Here is a 19,104-nt window from a genome sequence, read left to right as displayed (position 1 = left end):
ATAAATGTCTCCATTAGACTGTTTCGTGTGTCCATGTGAAAACACATATTTGTTGATAATTTAGATTATATTAACTGTCCAAATCAATTATGGGCTCTGATCATATATAAGACCATATATTTTCTGACCAGCACCATTTTCATTGCATAGTTACGTATAATACAATTTTATTTGCATAAAGTAAAGTTTTTAGTTTTGAGAAGATGTTTTGCGTGTTGTTTTTACAAGGTCTTATTATCTATAGTCATTATTGGGCACTTTTCTGTCTTTCTGTCTTAGTGACTGTCAGATTGTATATTATATCAGAATGTTGCAGAAATTGCTCAATATGTGTGTGTGTGTGTTGACTCATCCTCTTTGGCAAACTATTTTTAAGTTCTTTCAATAAGATTTACAACTGTTTAGGTTGCCAGGATATTGTAACTGACATCTGAAAATCCTGTATGTTCAATGAAACTATTAAAATAAAGGCAATGGGAGTGGGTCAAGCAACAGTAGTGTACCCCATGCCATTTTCTATTTCAAACTCTGGTGTACACGCATTATTTAATCATAAAAATAAACAGCATCATAATGGCTCACATGGATCTCAGCAATGAAAATTAGTATAACTAATTTTACTAATAACTAATAACTAAGCAAAGCTCCACTGTCATTTAGGCATCTACTTGATATGCTGAGACTTGCCAGTGTGCTTAACATGCAGCTGTTCATAGCAATTTTAAGGAAAATGGATAGGTGCTAAACACTTTTAAATGTCTGCCGGTGTAGTTTATGCTTCTAAACAGAGCTGCAAGTTGCTGACCACTATTAGAAATCTTGTTTTGAATACCTTTTCAGATATCTTTTTCCCTTAGACCTGTCCTGGCTGTGGTTTCATCTATGAGCATACCATCAGATTCAAACTGCACTGTATATAATGAACACTGTAGTTTCACACTCCAGTAATATATTTTGCTCATGAGTAGCAATAATAACAAAAAACCAGTGCTAATGAATTTTTAAATTATTTTGTGGAATTTATCTTGTAATGGACTCTATTGTGATTGATGAGGGCAACAGAAATTGGAGAGTTTTTTCTCACAGGAGAAAAACAAGCTTTCTGCAGACTTCACAGTTCTGTTGGGATCTAAACAAGGTAACAAGACTTTCTATGTGGGTCACAAATACCCCCAAACCAGAAAGACATTAAAATCTGTCAATGGAGTAGATTTAGCCTGTGTGCTCAGGAGCTATGTTGTAGCTACCTGGGGAACCGCATGCTGTACAGTCCCTGGAAGGCACAGTTAAATTGCACACCTAATTACCTGGAAATTGACTGTCTGAGTCAAACTCAGATAAGCGTACCTTGTTATAACATATAGCACTTCTATATGTGTTTAATGCAACCTGTACTTATTTTCTACTTATAATCACAGAATCGGAATTGTTGAGCTAGGAGTGGACCTCTGGAGATCATTGGGTCCAACTCCTGTGCTTAAGCAGGGCTGCCCAGAGATGGTTGCCCAGGACCATGTCCAGACAGCTTTTGAATATCTCCAAGGAGGGAGACTCCACAACATCCCTGAACCTGTGCCAGTGTTCAGTGACCCCTGTGGTCAGTAAAAAAATGTTCCTTGATGTTCAGATGAAACATTGTTGTTTCAGTTTGTGCCAGTTGCCTCTGGTCCTGTCACTGGGCACCACTGAGAAGAGCCAGACTGATAACATCACTCTTTCCTCTATGCTGAACTGTCCCAGCTCTCTCAGCCTTTCCTCATAGGTGTTAAATGTTCCAATCTGTTAATCTAAACAGCCCTTCTCTGGACTCTGTAGTCTCCCTTACTTCTCTTTCTCTTATACTGGGGAGCCCAGGACTGGACACAGCACTCTAGATGTGGCCCCACCAGTGCTGAGTAGAGGGGAAGGATCACCCACTTTGACCTGCTGGCAATACAGCAGCCCACGACACCATTTGCCTTCTTTGTGGCAAGGGCATACTGCTGGCACCTGTTCAGTGTAGCGTCCACCAGGACCCCAGGTCCTTTTCTGCCAAGCTACTTTCCAGCTGGGCCCCCCCCAGCATGTACTGGTGTTAGAAGTTGTTCCTCCCTAGGTGCAAGACTTCATGCTTATCCTGGTTGAACTTCATGAGGTTCCTGTCAGCCCCTTTCTCCAGCCTGTTGAGATTCCTCTGGATGGCAGCCCAACTCTTCTAGTCACTGTCAGCCACTGCTCCCAGTGTGGTGTCATCAGCAAACTTGCTGACAGTATACCCTGCCCCGTCATCCAGATCAGTAATGATTTCTGTAATTTAGTAGAGGTATCTTAGATAGGTTTAGAGTAACGAGCTTATCAGGATTGTAACAGGGTGAGAGTTGACCCTAATCAAGATTAAACTATCCTATATGGCAAGTTTTGCTGCTGGTTGTTGGTGTTTCATAGATCATGCCTCCAGGTGCCATGCAAACATAACTCACTGAAAGTAGTGAAGGCAAAGATTAATCACTACTTTCAGCAACTATTAACAACAGGTAGTTTTAAAAGCAGAAACCTTTATTGCTTTTGACATCATTTGAAATCTGCCACTTTTAAATATAAAAGTGGGAAGAACAAAGGGATTGCAGATGCTTGGACTGGTACAATGGAGTATATTGAATGGTCTTCCTGGAGAAAGGGTAATGAGAGGTCTAAGAGTGGGTTGGACTTCCCTTCCCAAATGTTAAGTCCTTATTTTTGCAGTTTTCTGCATCATTCTCTCCCTTAAATTGATTCTGCATAATATAAAAACACATAATCAGAAACATTTTCCTCTCTAGTTCTAGTTGAGCCATCAACATTTTGGAGATTATGTATGTACTAGAAGAATTCTTCATATTAGACATTTGTAACACTTATCCTTGAAATATACTATATGGAAAAGGTGTTCATATAGACAGTTCCCCTTCTGCATGAGGTTTTCTTACCCATCTTTTTTGCCTGTTTCAAAGACCCCAAGATCATATTTGAAATGGGAGAATTTTCCTTAAGTAAAGATGTTTCTTTTGTATTCCATTTCTTTGTACTTTTTCTCTTCCAGGAGTTTTGTGAAAATTACATCAATTTTGGTAGGCTACCATTAACCACAGTTAACTTCAGTTAAAAATAAAACCCCCAGTAATTTTCAAAAGTACACTATTCCTGTTATTGACTGAATAACATTTCTGTTCCATTTGTTGGCATTTCTCATACTTTTACCTAATCTTCTATTCAATTTATCACTTTCAAAAGAAAAAAAAAAAATGATTCAGTAGAGTTTGAAATAAAAACTTTTGCCTTTGAACCAAAGGAGACCAGACAACAAGAACATTTTGTCACAGCCCAACCTTTTTGTTTCTTCTAGTGTTGGGGTAATTTATTTTTTTTTTTTTAGTTTATCTTGGGTTTTTTAATGTGATTTTTTGGTTCATCTTCATTATGAATGCAATTTGACCTCTAGAAGTTACTTCTTATGTAGTATTTTAATACTATTGCAAAATATGCATGGGTCTCAGAGTTATATTGCTTTTTTCCTCAAGGATTAGAGAAGAAAAACTACAAAGTACTGTGAGATTAATCTCGCCTAACTAGATACCTGGAAAGTGAATATCTAACATATGAAATAGTTATTTACTTTAAGAAGGGATTTGTCTTGAAACTATTTTTTTTCTTCTTTTGCTGGAGAGAGAGCATGGTATGATGACGTTAAACGTAGATCTCTGCATCAGTATAACTAAGACTGTAGAAAGCTTGCATCTTGGATTTTGCACTCTTTTTTTCAGCCACGATGTAAAATACACAGAACAAGTTCTGAAAAGACCTCACTAGAGGCAGAAGCTAGGGGGGAGTAAAACTATTACTATTCTCCTAGACTGAGCAACACATCAGGATGATAAGTAAATTGATCAAATTAATACCAGTTTCAAAGATAGACCCAAAAATACTAGAACAAAAGTCAGTATGTATGCCAAAAAAGCGAGGACATATTTACAAATTAAGATAAAATTAAAGTTGAGCAGTGCAATAAAAGATAAAAAAAGACCACATATAGAAAATAATATTGAAGATTTTAATAAATGGGCTCATTAAATCATAAGCTTTGGGGAAGTGTTAATTTTGTGAAAGTGGTTTCAACATCACAGTTTAATTACTTACCACAGATGCTACCAATGAATATTCCAATCCCATTACTTAGTTTATTGAACAGTGTGGGGGGAAAAATCAACTTCTTAATTTTTATATCAAATGTAAAGCCTCAGAGAATGTGTGTGTGATTGTTTGTTTATCTAACATATTAATTTTGGTAACTTAATGATAGGTTAAGGAAAACAAACTTCACATATGCTATATTTGTTTTGGGTTGGGTTGGGTTTTGTACCCTGATGGGGGGGGGCGGGGGGGGGAGGGGACAATAGGGAAGACTCAGATTTATAACTGCAGGGTAGAAAACCAGTTTAAAACTTCTCAATATTAAATTATTTTTAATTTGTGGTGAAAAAGTTGGAATTTCAAATCAATTAAACACTGAACACATTTCCTCTGCAAATGACTTTGATCACAAAAATACCAGCTTAGTGGATGTCAGTGTTCAACTGTTAGATGGAAAACACAATTAGATTTCTTTCCAAAATTCTGGTCCAAGACCATTCACTATTTCCGCTATGTAACTTTTCTCTTTGCAGTATGTTATCACCTCCATGCATACACAGGTCACAGACTTTCCACAGACTAATGGAAGATTTACTAAGCAGTAATTCTTAATGTAGATTATTTGTAATAGAAATGATTAGCTGTATGCTTCAAGAAAGAACTAGTCTAGAGTTTCTTAAAGATCCTTAAGTCTGCTGCATCTTACTGCTGAGAAAAAATAACATCTCTCTGAAAATACAGGAATCTGAGGAATTTAGTATATTCTCCTTTTCTAGGTGGTTGAGCAGCTGGCTTGACTAACTCACACATTATGAATAATTTAGTTCATGAGCAACACAAATAATGGATTTCATGTAGTGAATGTTTGTTACTACAGAAAAATGCCTGGAAATGTCTCTGAGCTCAAACAGGTTTACTGAAATAATTAATTAAACATGAATAAGAAAGAAAATTCCAAACATCGAGAATGTTCAGTGAGCTGAAAGGAAATGGTAGGAAACAAAACAAAATAAACATGCTAAATTAGAGAATTTATTAATTCCAAATATATTTCATTATTTTATTTTTAAGATAATATATTGAAACAGTTATTCTAAAAACAAGTAAAAATTAAAAAAGATAAACTTTAGTTGTAAGCCTTTTAAAAAAATAATTCAGTTTGAAGCCCCTAATTACAAAACAGTCAAGTGAGTAAAGCTGATGGTTACGTTGGATTTAGCTCAGTTCATTCAATTTGTAACGAAACAAAAAGGTCTTTCAGTGATATTGCTAAGGTTCAGCTGGATTAAATGGGATTTAGAAATCGAGTTTAAACTTCAGCTCCATACATGATCAGTTTCTGACCTTGTGATCTCTACATTTAGGAGGCAAGAAAAGGTAACAAATTTTGTATTTTTTAAAAGACCTGAGGGAGTCAGGGAATTTTTAAGTATTTTAATCTGCTTCATTAAAAATCTCTTTGCAAATCAGGATCAGGATAAAGTATGGCAGTTGTTAATACCTGAACATATCCACAAAGTGAAAAAAATGGTGGAAAGTAATTTTATGACTGCAATGCAATTTTATTTTGCTTTCAAAACATAGTAATTTGAAAGTAAGACTTAAAAGAAGTGATATAATGTATTTGTTACAAATTTACAATTATACTTTTCCTGAAGTTGTACCTCTCATTATGCAAAATTGGGTGACTTGTTTATGTACACAACTGATCCAACTTTCAAATTTATATGCCATTTTCCTTGTGGTTTTCTAAGCAATAGTCTAAATTTTAATCTAAATTTTAAAGGGTTTTTTTACTATATTATTTTTCTCTGAATATTATTCTTAAACATGATAATAATTCATGCTTAATAGCCCCCCAAAACTGCACTTCTTCACATAAATAGTGCAAATGTGCTACTGTTCTCATTCCTGTTGTCTTAGTATTTTTTTCATTAATAAACAATTTGGTATGTATAAAAATAAAAATTGTTGTGTATTTTTCCTTATTAGAGGACATTACTGATGACTGAGATATCTTGCTCATTTTACTTGAGAATAGTTAATAATATTATTAGTGGAAACTATTTAAATTCTAATGCAAGCTTTTACATTTATATCTTGCCTGGTCAAGAGAGCCATAATTCCCTCTGTAGATGTTTAGCAAGAAATTCACTTAATGTTGCAAGAGGAAAAGTTAAAGTGAAATTGAAAGAAAGAAGCCATACTTTAATTCCATTCCCCAGTACCTTTCTGTAATTAAATTCATAATTATATTTCATTTTTACCTCAGACAAAAGAAAATTATTATGGTACTAACCTATAGTGTTGGAGGATTCTTGATTCTGAAATGCTTTCATCTATTTTTTTCTAGCATGTAAGCACCTTCATACAGAAACTATGCAGTAAGGATGTTCAGGATTGGAGAAGCTGGTGTCAGGATTTAAGCCCAGCTGGCAACTAAGCCCCACACAGCTGCTCCTGCATTCTGCCCCACAACCCCACCCCACCCGTGGGGTGGGGGAGAGAACTGGGAGGGTAACAGTGAGAAAACTTGCGGGTTGAGATAAAGACAGTTTAATAGATAAAGCAAAAGCCATGCATGCAAGGAAAGAAAACCAAGGAATTCATTCACCACTTTCCATGGGCAGGTGGATGTTCAGCCATCCCCAGGAAAGCCGGGCTCCAGCACACATAATGGGTACTTAGGAAGGCAAATGCTATCAGTTTGTACATCCCCCCCTTTCTTTCTTCTTCCCCCAACTTTATATGCTGACCATGACATCATATGGTATGAAATATCCCTTTGGTCAGTTGGGGTCAGCTGTCCCAGATTCTTACGCACCCCCAGCCTCCCTGCTGGTGTGGTTGGGTGAGGAGCAGCAAAGGCCCAGGCTCTGTGTCAGCCCTGCTCAGCAGTAACCAAACCATCCCTCTATTGGCAACACTGTTTCCAGCACAAATCCAAAACATAGCCCCATACCAGCTGCTAGGGAGAAAATTAACTCTACTGCAGCCAAAACCAGCACCGTGGTTCAGAAAATGGGCTGTAAATTTTCAACTGAAATGGGAGATGTAGGAAAAAAATATAAAGAACCGGGACATATTTTCTGCAGGGAAAAATACCCACATATTGTAAAAAGGTTTTAATTCTGATACCAGTCCAAAACTCAAAACCTCTTAATTTGAAAGTTCTGGTATTTCTGGAAAATGTTTTCTGTCTTGGAGAAGAAAAAAAATCACTATAAGGTCTCTTTCTTTTTTGTGGTATATGGAGTATTATGTATGTGTTTTCAGGGCTATGTGGCTTTGTCTATGAAAGAGATCACAGAAAAAAGAAAATAACATGTTTTGTTTTGACATACAAGGGAAACTAGACAGGAAGAGTTTGATAATTTGTGATGTTGTGTCTCTTGTCATTGAAATCCTACTCATGCAACTTTTCGAGCCCCACAAAGCGTGTTTGCATGCATAGTTCCATTCTAGGGTATGTCAGGCCCTCAATTAGATTGAATCTGCTTGTAATGCCTGGTAGATAATCACCATAAATGTGAAAAACATGCATGCCCTCTTAAAGAAATGCCTGTTTGTGAAGGATAATTTGTAATTGGTAAACTCAAAATTACTTGTAACATCATACTTCCCAGCAGTAATTGCTAAGTCTGAGTTTTCTCCGTCCATATTATATTAACTTCCAGAATTTTCAGTATGTTTTTCTTGCTGTACTTTGTGACACTAAGTAGATAAAATGATTTAGCATAAAACTTAATGTGGTGAGGTTTAGTAGTCACCTGGAATGTATTAATCTAGATTAAAAATTACACCTCTGCATCAGAATATCAAATTGATATGAGCAAAGCCTATCATGCGTTCCAGAAAAAAGGCAGTAGCTTTGGTATGCTGTTTCATTTCTCAACCTTATGAAAAAAACAAAACCTAAACTTTCGTCACTTCTAGAATAGAAAGTTGAAGTCCTTTATTACCTAGATCATGAAAAGCAAGATTTATAATAATATAAAATCACAAGTGAAACCCTATTATTCCTGATTTAAACCTCCTTAGTGAGATTAACATTTCAATTATATGCCATCAATTTTATTTAAGTTTTTAACAATGGCTGATGTCTATTCAATAACTGTAGACTAAACCAAAGATCTTGTTCATATCACCCGTCATTTTAATCCCAGAGAAGACATGGATATATTTGTTCAGGCAGAATCCTGAATTAATTAATGCGTGACAGAATGTATACATACAGAAGTAGATCCATTGGGTATGCTGTTAATAACATTAGCTCAGTATACTGTTGTTTCCACGTAGAAGGTCTAGTTTAAATGAAAACAATAAAGTTTGACATCAGGCTGTTCTTGGAAAAATAAGTAACGAAACTATTTACAAACACTGAAGAAATGTCCTGAAAACTATACTGTCTCCAAGATCAGTTTACCTATGAAAAATGTAAATAAAATGTAAAAAACCCAACTTGCTGATCAGTTGCCAGTTGCAGAACCTATGTTCAGCTCTCTCCAGGAAGTCTGCAGAATTCTTTTTAAAAATGGACCATTTCAATATATTTTTAAGGTGAAACAAAAAATGAACACAATTAACTCACTATTATTTTCTTTTATCATGTAGGTTGAAAAGTTTTAAAATAATTTTATGAAATTTAAACATTATTATACACAGACTCTTTATAACAAGAGGGTTTGCATCCAAGAGAAGTAGCTCAGACTATTCATTCTGTAAAAAAGAAGTAACACTTTGGGGAGCACATGTTTTTATTTTGTTCCCTTCAAGTTTGCAGTAGAGCATAAATATCCTAACTGATATTTCTTAAAATGTGTAGATATGTAGTTTTAATCAGATTAACAATGAATTAAGTTACAATCAGCAATTATGATAGTATTTACAGGCATTTTTTGCAGTTCTCTTATAGACAGAAATTACAGTGTCAAACAATTTATTCAATTTACCATTATAGGTAACTAAAATGCTTCCATTCTTATACCTGTACACTGATGTAGGAATAATTACTTCTTCTACCAGCTTCAGACAGATAAAAAATCATTATTTTTTCCAAAAATGCACAGCGTTTCCTAACAGCTAGAGCAGCATAAGTATGAGAAGACTTTGAAAGTGGACTCATTTTTTTAAAAAGAAAGTTTTAAAACAGTATTTTTATACTTTCCAGGAATTCATACAAGTCCTTGATTTGGTTTTCATTTTAATCTGTACAAAGAACAATCACGACCTTTCATTTCATAAGCCTTTATGCTTTCCTGGTAGCTGCATTACTGTGATCCTCAATAACCAACTGTAACACATCTGTACATGCAAGAAGACACATAAAGGAACAATAATGGCTAATCAAATATCTCTCTTAAAAACCATTCAATATGCAAACTTTAGGTCATTTCTTCTTCAGATTTTTGTTTCATATGGTAATGTGCTCTCTGACTCAAGGTTGTCAAGTAACTTCAGATATATTTTGGATCAAGAAAGAGACTCATGGGCTTTGGGAAACAAAATGTACCGTAAAAATCCACATTTACTCGCAGTTCATTTAAAGGATTTTAAGCTTTCTGTTCTTCTGTTTTGATCATTAATACTATTAAGATAAGGCTAATCCTGTATTCCGCATAACATTGGCATGCAAGTTTCTGAGGGTACAGAACTCTTCAGGGTTTTTTAAAGGAAGAATATATCTAGATATTGGAGTAATTATGAAAGAATTGGAAGTTGCTTTCTGTCTACAATAAAATTAATGTATTTGGGTATGAAATTAAATACTATTTGAGGTATAAAATAATTATGTGTTGATAAGGACTGTTCAAGATTCTAAATCAAAATCCTAAATCAGCGTTCCTCAGTGGCTGGTATAGGGACCGGTGCTGTTTAACATCTTTGTTGGCAACATGGACACTGGGATTGGGTGCACCCTCAGTGGTATGGTCTACATGCACGACCTTGACAGGCTTGAGAGGTGGGCCCCTGCAAACTTCATGAAGTTCAACAAGGCCAAGTGCAAGGTCCCGCACATTGGCTGGGGCAATGCCAAGCACAAATGCAGGCTGGGTGATAAGTGGAATGAGAAGCAGTCCTGAGGAGAAAGATTTAGGGGTGTTGGTGGACAAGAAGCTCAACATGGTCCAGCAATGCAGGCCAGAAAGCCAGGTGTATTCTGAGCTGCATCAAAGGAAGCATGGCCAGCAGGTCAAGGGAGGTGATTCTCCCCCCTCTACTTAGCTCTCATGCGACTCCACCTGGAGTACTATGTTCAGCTCTGGGACCCCTCAACGTAAGAGGGACATGGACCTGTTGGAACAAGTCCAGAGGAGGGACATGGAGATTATCAGAGAGCTGGAGCACCTCTTCTATGAAGACAGGCTGAGAGGGTCGGGGTTGTTCAGCCTGGGGAAGAGAAGTCTACAGGGAGACCTTATAGCAGCCTTTCAGAACCTAAAGGGGGCCTACAAGGAATCTGGAGAGGGACTTTTTACAGGGGTCTGTAGTGATAGGACAAGGGGGAATGGCTTTAAACTGAAAGAGGGTAGATTCAGATGAGGTATTAGAAATTCTTTACTGTGAGGGTGGTGAGGCACTGGGAGAAGTTGTCCAGAGAAGCTGTGGATGCCCCATCCCTGGCAGTGTTCAAGGCCAGGCTGGATGGGGCTTTTGAGCAACCTGCTCTAGAGGAAGGTGTCCCTGCCCATGTCAGGGAGCTTGGAACTAGATGAGCTTTATGGTCCCTTGGAACCCAAACCATTCTATGATTTTGTGATTCTATGAAAGCACAGTAAATAGACATGGGCAGATAAAGACCATATAAAGCATAATTTTGAATGAGCCTGTGCCCCATTTGGAAGCAACTATCACTTGGAAAAAAGAGGATGAAAAATTTTGCATGTTCTTGGTATCTTACTTTGGCCTGCAGGGGACACTTTCTCACTTTGTTCAGTTTCAAAGCCCTGACACATCCTGAAGGAAATATCCAATTGCTTCTTTTTAGTGATAGGAATCCTATGGTGTTTCCTCGTCTTCCCTTTTGGGTGGTTGCTATTTCTGATGCATATACCAAGGTGGTGGAATTTGAGATTTAGTTCACCCTGGCTGAGCAAATATTGTCACTTTTCACACATTTCACAAGGTAGGAAACTCTACCTAAATAACCAGGGCATGTTCTGTGCCTCTTCAAAAGGATGGAGGTGCCATGAATTTTGGTGAGGCAGTTATCTGGCTCTTCCATTGTCTTGTAGTGTCTTCCAAGAGTGGGGTGCAGGAGAGGGGAGGATGATTATTTCAGTCCCAGGCATGTGATATCCTGCCATTTTCACAGTAGTCACGGAATATCATCCTAGATGCCACACATTCAATGGGGAAGAACAGGACCCGTCCCATTGCTCAGATGATCATTTATGTATAATATGTGGGATTTAGCTTAATATCATTCAAATCAACTAATCAAATCACTAATACTCTCACCTGGGTCATAGCTGCAAATCATTGGGATAAAAGAGGGGCTGGGGAAGATCTGTCAGGGAGCTGTAAAAGTAGAGATGCTCCTCATGGAAGGAAGGTGGGAGCTGAGGGTGACAGCAAGGCAGGCAGGAATAAGGGCACAGTCCTGTGGTGCACCCAGTGTCAGTCACTGTACCAGTACCAACCTCCTCCTTTTATGGTCTTTAGACTTGACGTTCCTTTTGACAGTACTTGAGTACTTTTCACTCCAGATCTCAAGCTGAATGCTCTTCAGAATTGGAGCACACATGCTGTCTGCAGCATTCTGTTGAAAGTAATTTAGAAATACAGCTTGGAAAGAACTTGGTGGGGAGTTTAGCTGGGAAAAATGAGAAGCATCGTGGCAAAAAGTTCTGAAAAATTATCAGGATATTGCTATTCTAAGAAATTCTAGCATTGCTAGAGGTAGCTGTGTTGAAGTAGCACTAACATGGGTCATCTGAGAAGCAACAGCTCTCTGAATTTCCACATATTAAAAAATCCAGAAATCTGCAATAAATATTAGATACAATTCTCTTTTAATGAAGTCATAGCCATGGATGAGCAAGCAGAACATAATATGGTTTCCAGGGAAACATCCCTATTAACTGAATTTCCTGATCAAGTGCATCCTGATTTAATAAAAATTATATTGATTACTTTCAGTTAATAAGGAAAGATAACTATGCAGTAGAAAGACATTGAAGCAGATTATTAAAATTTAGATGATATAAACCAGCTTTGTATGACATTTGGCTTCTAAACAGTAGCTTTAATTTCAACCTTGTTTCTTTTTCCTCACTCATGGGGTTTAGCCATTAGGACATTCAGAAATACAGTGTTTATCACAAGTCAGTCCATATGTTAAAATGAATGGGTAGGAGAGAGGTATGAATATTTTTCTCAAAAGTATTTTCCTATATCCTCGCAGTTGGGATGAGGCCTTGGAATAAGTATGTTTTACACCCCAAGATTATTTTTCTTTCCCTTTTACCATTACTTTTTAGTTAGGGGTTTTTGAACACAATTTTTTTTATGATTTGGCCATTGAGGTGGGGATCTTTTGTTTGCGGTTGTTGGGGTTTTTGGTTTTGTTTTTGGTTTTTTTTTTTTGTTTTGTTTTTATTTTTTTCTTGAGGGAAATGAACACAGATTTCTGTCTGCTTTTAAAGTTTTATTTATACAAGGTTTTTGGTTTGGGGTTTGGGGTTCTTTTCCCATCTCTAGGATGAATTTCTGATTGGCAAGAACAATAGATTCAGCCTTTATTTGTGGTTGAAATTTGTGCATAAAATCTCAGAATTTTGGGACAGGACAGTGTTCACTGATTAATTACTTTATTTGAAACATCTGGCATCTCAGTTGGGCGATCTCATAGAGTTAAATACTTGCTTTAGAAGCTTAGGCACAGATCAGATCGGAACATCAGAATAAAGAAGTAGCTGTCTGATAGGAAGTCACCAGATATGATTGTTGGACTTTGATCCTTACCGATATGATAAGCTTGCTATAAAAAACCTTGTCATCAATTCCATTAATTCCGTTAACCATTAGGAACTATAGGTAACTTAATACAACTATAGGTAACTTAATACATTACCTGATAATTTGATTTCTCAGCTGTCTTGTGCCTGTATTCAGTTAAATTAATTGTTGACAGAATATACTGTTTGGTTCAGTAGTTCTAAATACACATTAAATCATTTGCAAGAGAAGATACCATCTTGTCTAAAATGTGAACATGATTTGTCTTCAGGTGATTTTTAATTTATTGAGTAGTGTGCCGAACATTTCAAAGGGAAGGAAAAAGAAAAAAAGTTATATTAAAAATCTCAGTATTACGAATAGTGTTATGAAATATACTTAATACCGCTGCTTATTAGCACACTTTAGTATTCATACTTAATAATATTAATTGCATAATAACCAACACCAGAAATTGCATGTACACAAAAATTCTCATCATATCTAGGAAACAAATTGCTTTTAATTTATTGATTATCTTAAGTTTCTGAGCCCTTCCATTGATATCATGGGTGCCAAGATTATAAGAATACACTCTTTGGAAAGTTATTGAAAATAGTAGCTTAAATAACTTCCTGAGAATTGTGTTTTCCTCTACACACTAGGTAAAGTAAATACATTTGAAAATTAATTGGACTCTAACCATAAATTCAGTTTTGGTGGTGCTCAACTTATATTTAGAAATAGAGTAAAAAATCCAGTAATTACTCTACTGTTCTTGTACTGACACTAGCTTATTAATATTAAATGTAAAAACATACAGAAATGCTATATTTTATGTAATACCATTACAGTCACGTGTGAAAACACTCACCAGCCATGAGGGGAGGGAATAGAATCTTGATTACAATCATAAGGTTAGACATGAAGGTTCTATATGTTAGATCATAATACAGTTCAACAAGTATGTCAGAGTAGTATACATTTTAATGCACCTTCTGATAAAATTTTAAAGGGCTGCCATTTGGACTGAAAATAGCAGACTTCAGGAGTTGGCCATTTTTCTGAAAGGAAGATGTTAATGTCAAAGTTTAAGAATATTTTCAAATATGATTTCACCTCAACCATGTATGGTGACCCCTTTTAAAAATACTGCCATCAAGGAACACAAATACGTCTGCTGGTTTTTGCATGTGTCTGTTTCTGTTCTGCCTGTGCCTCATACTGTTTTAATAAGATTCTTGACAACCCAGTGTCTTGAGCCTTCAGCCACAAAGCATTTATGTTATAGATGTATGCACTCATTGTTTTAAGCTGACCATAGTATTAATGCCTGTTTAGTGAGCTTGTTTTTCCAAAAGAGACTTTTTTCTTGTTAAAATTATCTGAAATCTAGACACAGGCAAGTGTTTCTGATGAGTAAGCCTTCAATATGAGATAATTATGTATATGGTATTGGCTTCCCTTTACTGAATTTCTGTGGTCAAAGGAATATGACCTTGGAGTATATAGATCAGTAGAAAATAATTAGTTTAAAAGATATATATGTGCTAGAAAGGTGCCAGAATGAGAGTTTGTAACAAATTTAAAAGATTTAATTTCAGATCCTTTTTGTAACATTTCTCTGAGACAATTTATATTAGCCAATCTCAGTATTTTTCTTGGTTTTGCAGTCAGTCAGTTATAATTCTGCTGGTGCTGTTTCAAGGATGTTTTAGTAGTTTCCTAATACAGTAATCTTGCACATTTACAAAAATGGATATGATAGGTACTTTTGTTTTATTAGAAAATAATAGCAAATATAGTTTTAGAAAACAAATATGTGGGGGGGAGGCTTCTATACCTCATTTTCCATGTAAGATGAAAAAACTGTTTGTCCCACCAGGCATAGAAAGTTGATATGACAGTTTTCAAAAACCTAATCTACCTAAATGACAGAAAGCATATGAGCTGTTCATTATTGATTGGGAGGAAAAACTTCAGACCTCATCCCTTCATTTGTTATTACATTAATCCAGATTTGGCACATTGACAGCTATTTATTCAGAGATACTGAAAGATATTTCAAGTCCCCAAAATATATCGATACATAAATTTTCAGCCCCTTTGTGTCTTACCTGTCTTTTCCTTTCATACATTTATTTTTGCTTTCATGATTGTGGGATCATTTGTGGTTGATGCATAATCTATCTGTGAATATTTACATAAAACTATTAACCTGTACCATGTTCAGTGACGTTTTCTGATAATATTATAATCAAAGAACATAGCTGTCTTTTTGCTTTCACATTTTTATTCCTATAACTTTCTTGTCTCTTAGGTGATAAAACAACAGCGTTGTGTTTAGTCCATAGGTTTAGTGACAAAAAAAATAAATAAATATATTTGGTTTAGCCTTCTTAATTGTACATTTTTGATATAGCATATATTTATTATAGCATTTTCTTTTACATCCTAAGAGAATATGAATATTAGGATTACCACAATTAAGACATTTTAAGTTTATTATTTGTGCAGTCATTGTGCAAACTAATAAATCCTGTGGTTTCCTTCATATTACCTGTTCCCTCTGCAAGAATGGAATGGAATGGAATGGAATAGAATAGAATGGAATGGAATGGAATAGAATAGAATAGAATAGAATAGAATAGAATAGAATAGAATAGAATAGAATAGAATAGAATAGAATAGAATAGAATAGAATAGAATAGAATAGAATAGAATAGAATAGAATAGAATAGAATAGAATAGGATTCAGTTGGAAGGGACCTACAGTGATCAAATAGTCCAACTACCTGAGCACTTCAGGGCTGAACTGAAAGTTAAAGCATATTATTAAGGGCATTGTCCAAATGCTTCTTAAACACTGGCAGGCATGGGACATCAACCACTCCTCTAGGAAACCTGTTCCAGTGGTTAGCTAACTTCTCTGTAAAGAAATGCTTCCTAATGTAGTCTGCTCTTAGCTATGAACCTAGGGGCTTTTTGTGTACATCTAGCTTTCCCATGCTAAATTCTCACACTTTTAGTCGTACTCCTTTTCCCTGAAACTAGCTCAATTACTTTGTGGGGAGGACTTTTTGTACCTCTCTGTATCTCCTTCTACTTTTTCTTTGCTTCTCCCCCCCTTTTTTTTTTGTTGTTGTTTATTCCCAACCTGTTGTTCTCTTTCACAATATCGATATATGGATATTTTATGGTACCAGATGTCCAGGAAGTTGGGTAGAACCTAGCATGATGTGTTATCTGCAAAAGGCTGACAGATTAACAAAGGACATTCATGCATTCTTCAGCAGCCATTGAAGTCCAGATGAAATAGATGAGTCCTTGAAAGAAATCCAACTGCCAGAATGCATACATATGCATATACATGTCTGTGAGGGAGATACCTCCTCATAGACTCTGGGAACTAAATTCTCCTGCTTCCTGGCCTTCAGCTGCTTCTCTGAAAATAATTGTGTCTCTCAGATAGTTGTTCTCTGAGATCTAGAAATCTACCAGATTGTAAAGATATGCTGCCATTTGCAATTTAAACCTGCTCTAATATTATAGTCAGCAGAATATAGGGATCAGCATCTAGAGGTAATACTCAATTGCCTAAACATAAACATTGAGAGTTGATTGAATTCTGATGCCTTAGGGTATCTGAGATATCAACATGGGTCTGGCAGATATGGCACAAAATCTGCCTTAGTGTTGCACTCTTCTGGCCTGACATCAGTGAGATGATAGAATCACAGAGTCATTCAGGTGGGAGTAGACCTCAAGAAGTCTCTGGTCTAACCTCCTGCTCAAAGCTGGGTCAGCTATGAGGTTAGATCAGATTGCTTAGTCCAATGGGATCTTGAAAACTTATAGGGTGATTTACAGCATCTCAAAAGCCAGTAAATATATATACACAGGCAAGTGAATCAAACACTTAACATTTACAACTTATAGGCTTCTTCCTTGGAAACAGAATAGAATATTCTTTCAGCTGTATGCACTGAGCCTCTCTTTTGGTGACTACTGATTATAGCTTTTATGCCAATTGTAATGATAGCTAAATTATCTGGATTTTTAATCCTTATTGTTGCTAATAATGCAGCAATACAATAGATTCAAAACCCGTACAAGCAAGTTCTTTTGTTTGTTTGTTGTGTTGGGTTTGTCCATTTGTTTGTTGTTAGGGTTTTTTGGTTTGGTCTGGTTTCGGAAATAAGGGGTGTTCCTGTAAAGTATTATAGAAACTATTGTAGAATATTGTTATGTTATATGACTGTACATTCAAGAGGCTTTCAAAGAGATGTCTTCTGTATCTTTTCAGTGTTATGCTGGAAACCATTAAGAATAAGTCAGGCTGTAGCCTACAAGAGAATACTTAATTTTTTTCAAGGTCTTCAGTAAGAAAGTAGTTAAGACTGTAGTCTTAAGGGATGGTGAAACAGTGTCTAAAAGTTGCCCAGAGTAATTAAAAAATCAACTAAATACTTATTTTCCTTATTTTCCTGTCCATCCTCCAAGAAAACTATCCCTGCAAACTCCTGTATTCTACAAGGAAGTGATATATTTAACAGCATCCATTTTATGATCTTCTGTCATTGTATGGTATTGCTTTTCTAGGAATTTCCAGCATTTTTGATGCATGATCATGTCATTTACAGATATTGGCTGACCTAGAAAACCATGCACTTTTTAAGGATGACCTAGAATGCCAGAAGCTTATTCTGGAAGCCATGAAATACCATCTTTTACCAGAAAGAAGAACTCTCATGCAAAGTCCAAGAACTAAACCTAGAAAATCTACAGTTGGGACACTTTATGCTGTTGGAGGAATGGATAACAACAAAGGTATTAGAGGATATTTGTTACTTTATAAAATTCATATCTTGCATTTTTTTATTAAAAAATAGTGAAATAACTTTATATTCCAAGATTGGGGTCAGGGTGTCTAAGTCAAGAAATGCTGCCAAGACTTTTGGTCCAATGAAAATCTACTGATATTTACAGAAAAGTATAATACTGTTAGAGAAAATAAACAGTTTTGAGTGCGTTCTTTGTTCAAATTTATTACAATTTCCAGAAATAATTTTAACAAAAAAATCCAGAGTAACGCTAATTTACCTTAGCTTCAGCTTTCTAGAAATTGTTTGATTTATAATTAAGTCAAATATTTATGCACCTTTTCTAATCAATGAATAATGGAAGTTTGATATGCAGTGTATTCCATGCTTAAGTAGTTATCTGAAACATTATGGATGATTCAGGGACTTCCAATGCAGAAATGTGTCAATATTCTATGAAATAAATCTAGACAACTAGCTTAAACTAGATTACCACTTTGTCAACAGCTAAAGGAAGGTGAAATTATCCCTGTCCTACTGTGAAGAAAAGTAGGAAGCACTGGAAATTTTATGGAAGTATATTGTTGTTATTTGTTGGGAATAAGAATTATGATGATGTGGTTTTATTTCTGGTAAGGAGTCTAATCCAATGATTTCTTGTATGGAATGAAATAAAATGTTTGAACTAAAAGGTAGCTGTGTTATAAACCTATACACTCAGAAAGGCTTTTATTATTTTTTCTTGAAATTCCCTAAAAATTCCACAATATCTTATATTTTCATGTCCATATTTAGACCGAAGAATGTCTTCAGAAACATTAATTCTAATATAAAATAAACTATACTTAAAAAAAAGTAAAATACAAAATTAGAACTTCAGTATTTCACAACTCTGTTTTTGGATGTACCTATTGTACTTGTCTCACCAAATAGCTGTGGCAATATCATCTGCAAAAAGACATTGCATGTTTTTCTCATAAAATTACACCAATGATAAAGATGTATGACATTGGTACTTGTCTGGAAAAGAAATATTGAGAGAATAGGAAAATGTTGAGGAAAGAAACCAATACATATATCTTAGTATTATAGTTGTGGATTATTTTTGTCCTTTTAACATTTGTAAATGTTTGTGTAGCTAAATGTTAGGCATGTTACTGCACAGAACATTGCCTTTGGATCATAAAAAAACTGA

General features: G+C 35.6%; 1 protein-coding gene across 2 annotated transcripts in view; it reads left to right on the top strand.

Annotated features, from left to right (window-relative positions):
* The window catches only part of KLHL1 (kelch like family member 1), a 231,707-nt gene that overhangs the window by 147,008 nt on the left and 65,595 nt on the right, over nt 1-19,104 (top strand). For both annotated transcript variants that reach the window (XM_040584265.1, XM_040584266.1), the window contains exon 6: nt 17,730-17,916. In XM_040584265.1, the coding sequence (XP_040440199.1) occupies nt 17,730-17,916 (187 nt within the window). The remainder of the gene's footprint in view (nt 1-17,729; nt 17,917-19,104) is intronic.

Source organism: Falco naumanni, chromosome 2 (genome assembly GCF_017639655.2).
Source record: "Falco naumanni isolate bFalNau1 chromosome 2, bFalNau1.pat, whole genome shotgun sequence".
NCBI lineage: Eukaryota > Metazoa > Chordata > Aves > Falconiformes > Falconidae > Falco > Falco naumanni.
This window is presented reverse-complemented; position numbering and strand designations above follow the sequence as displayed.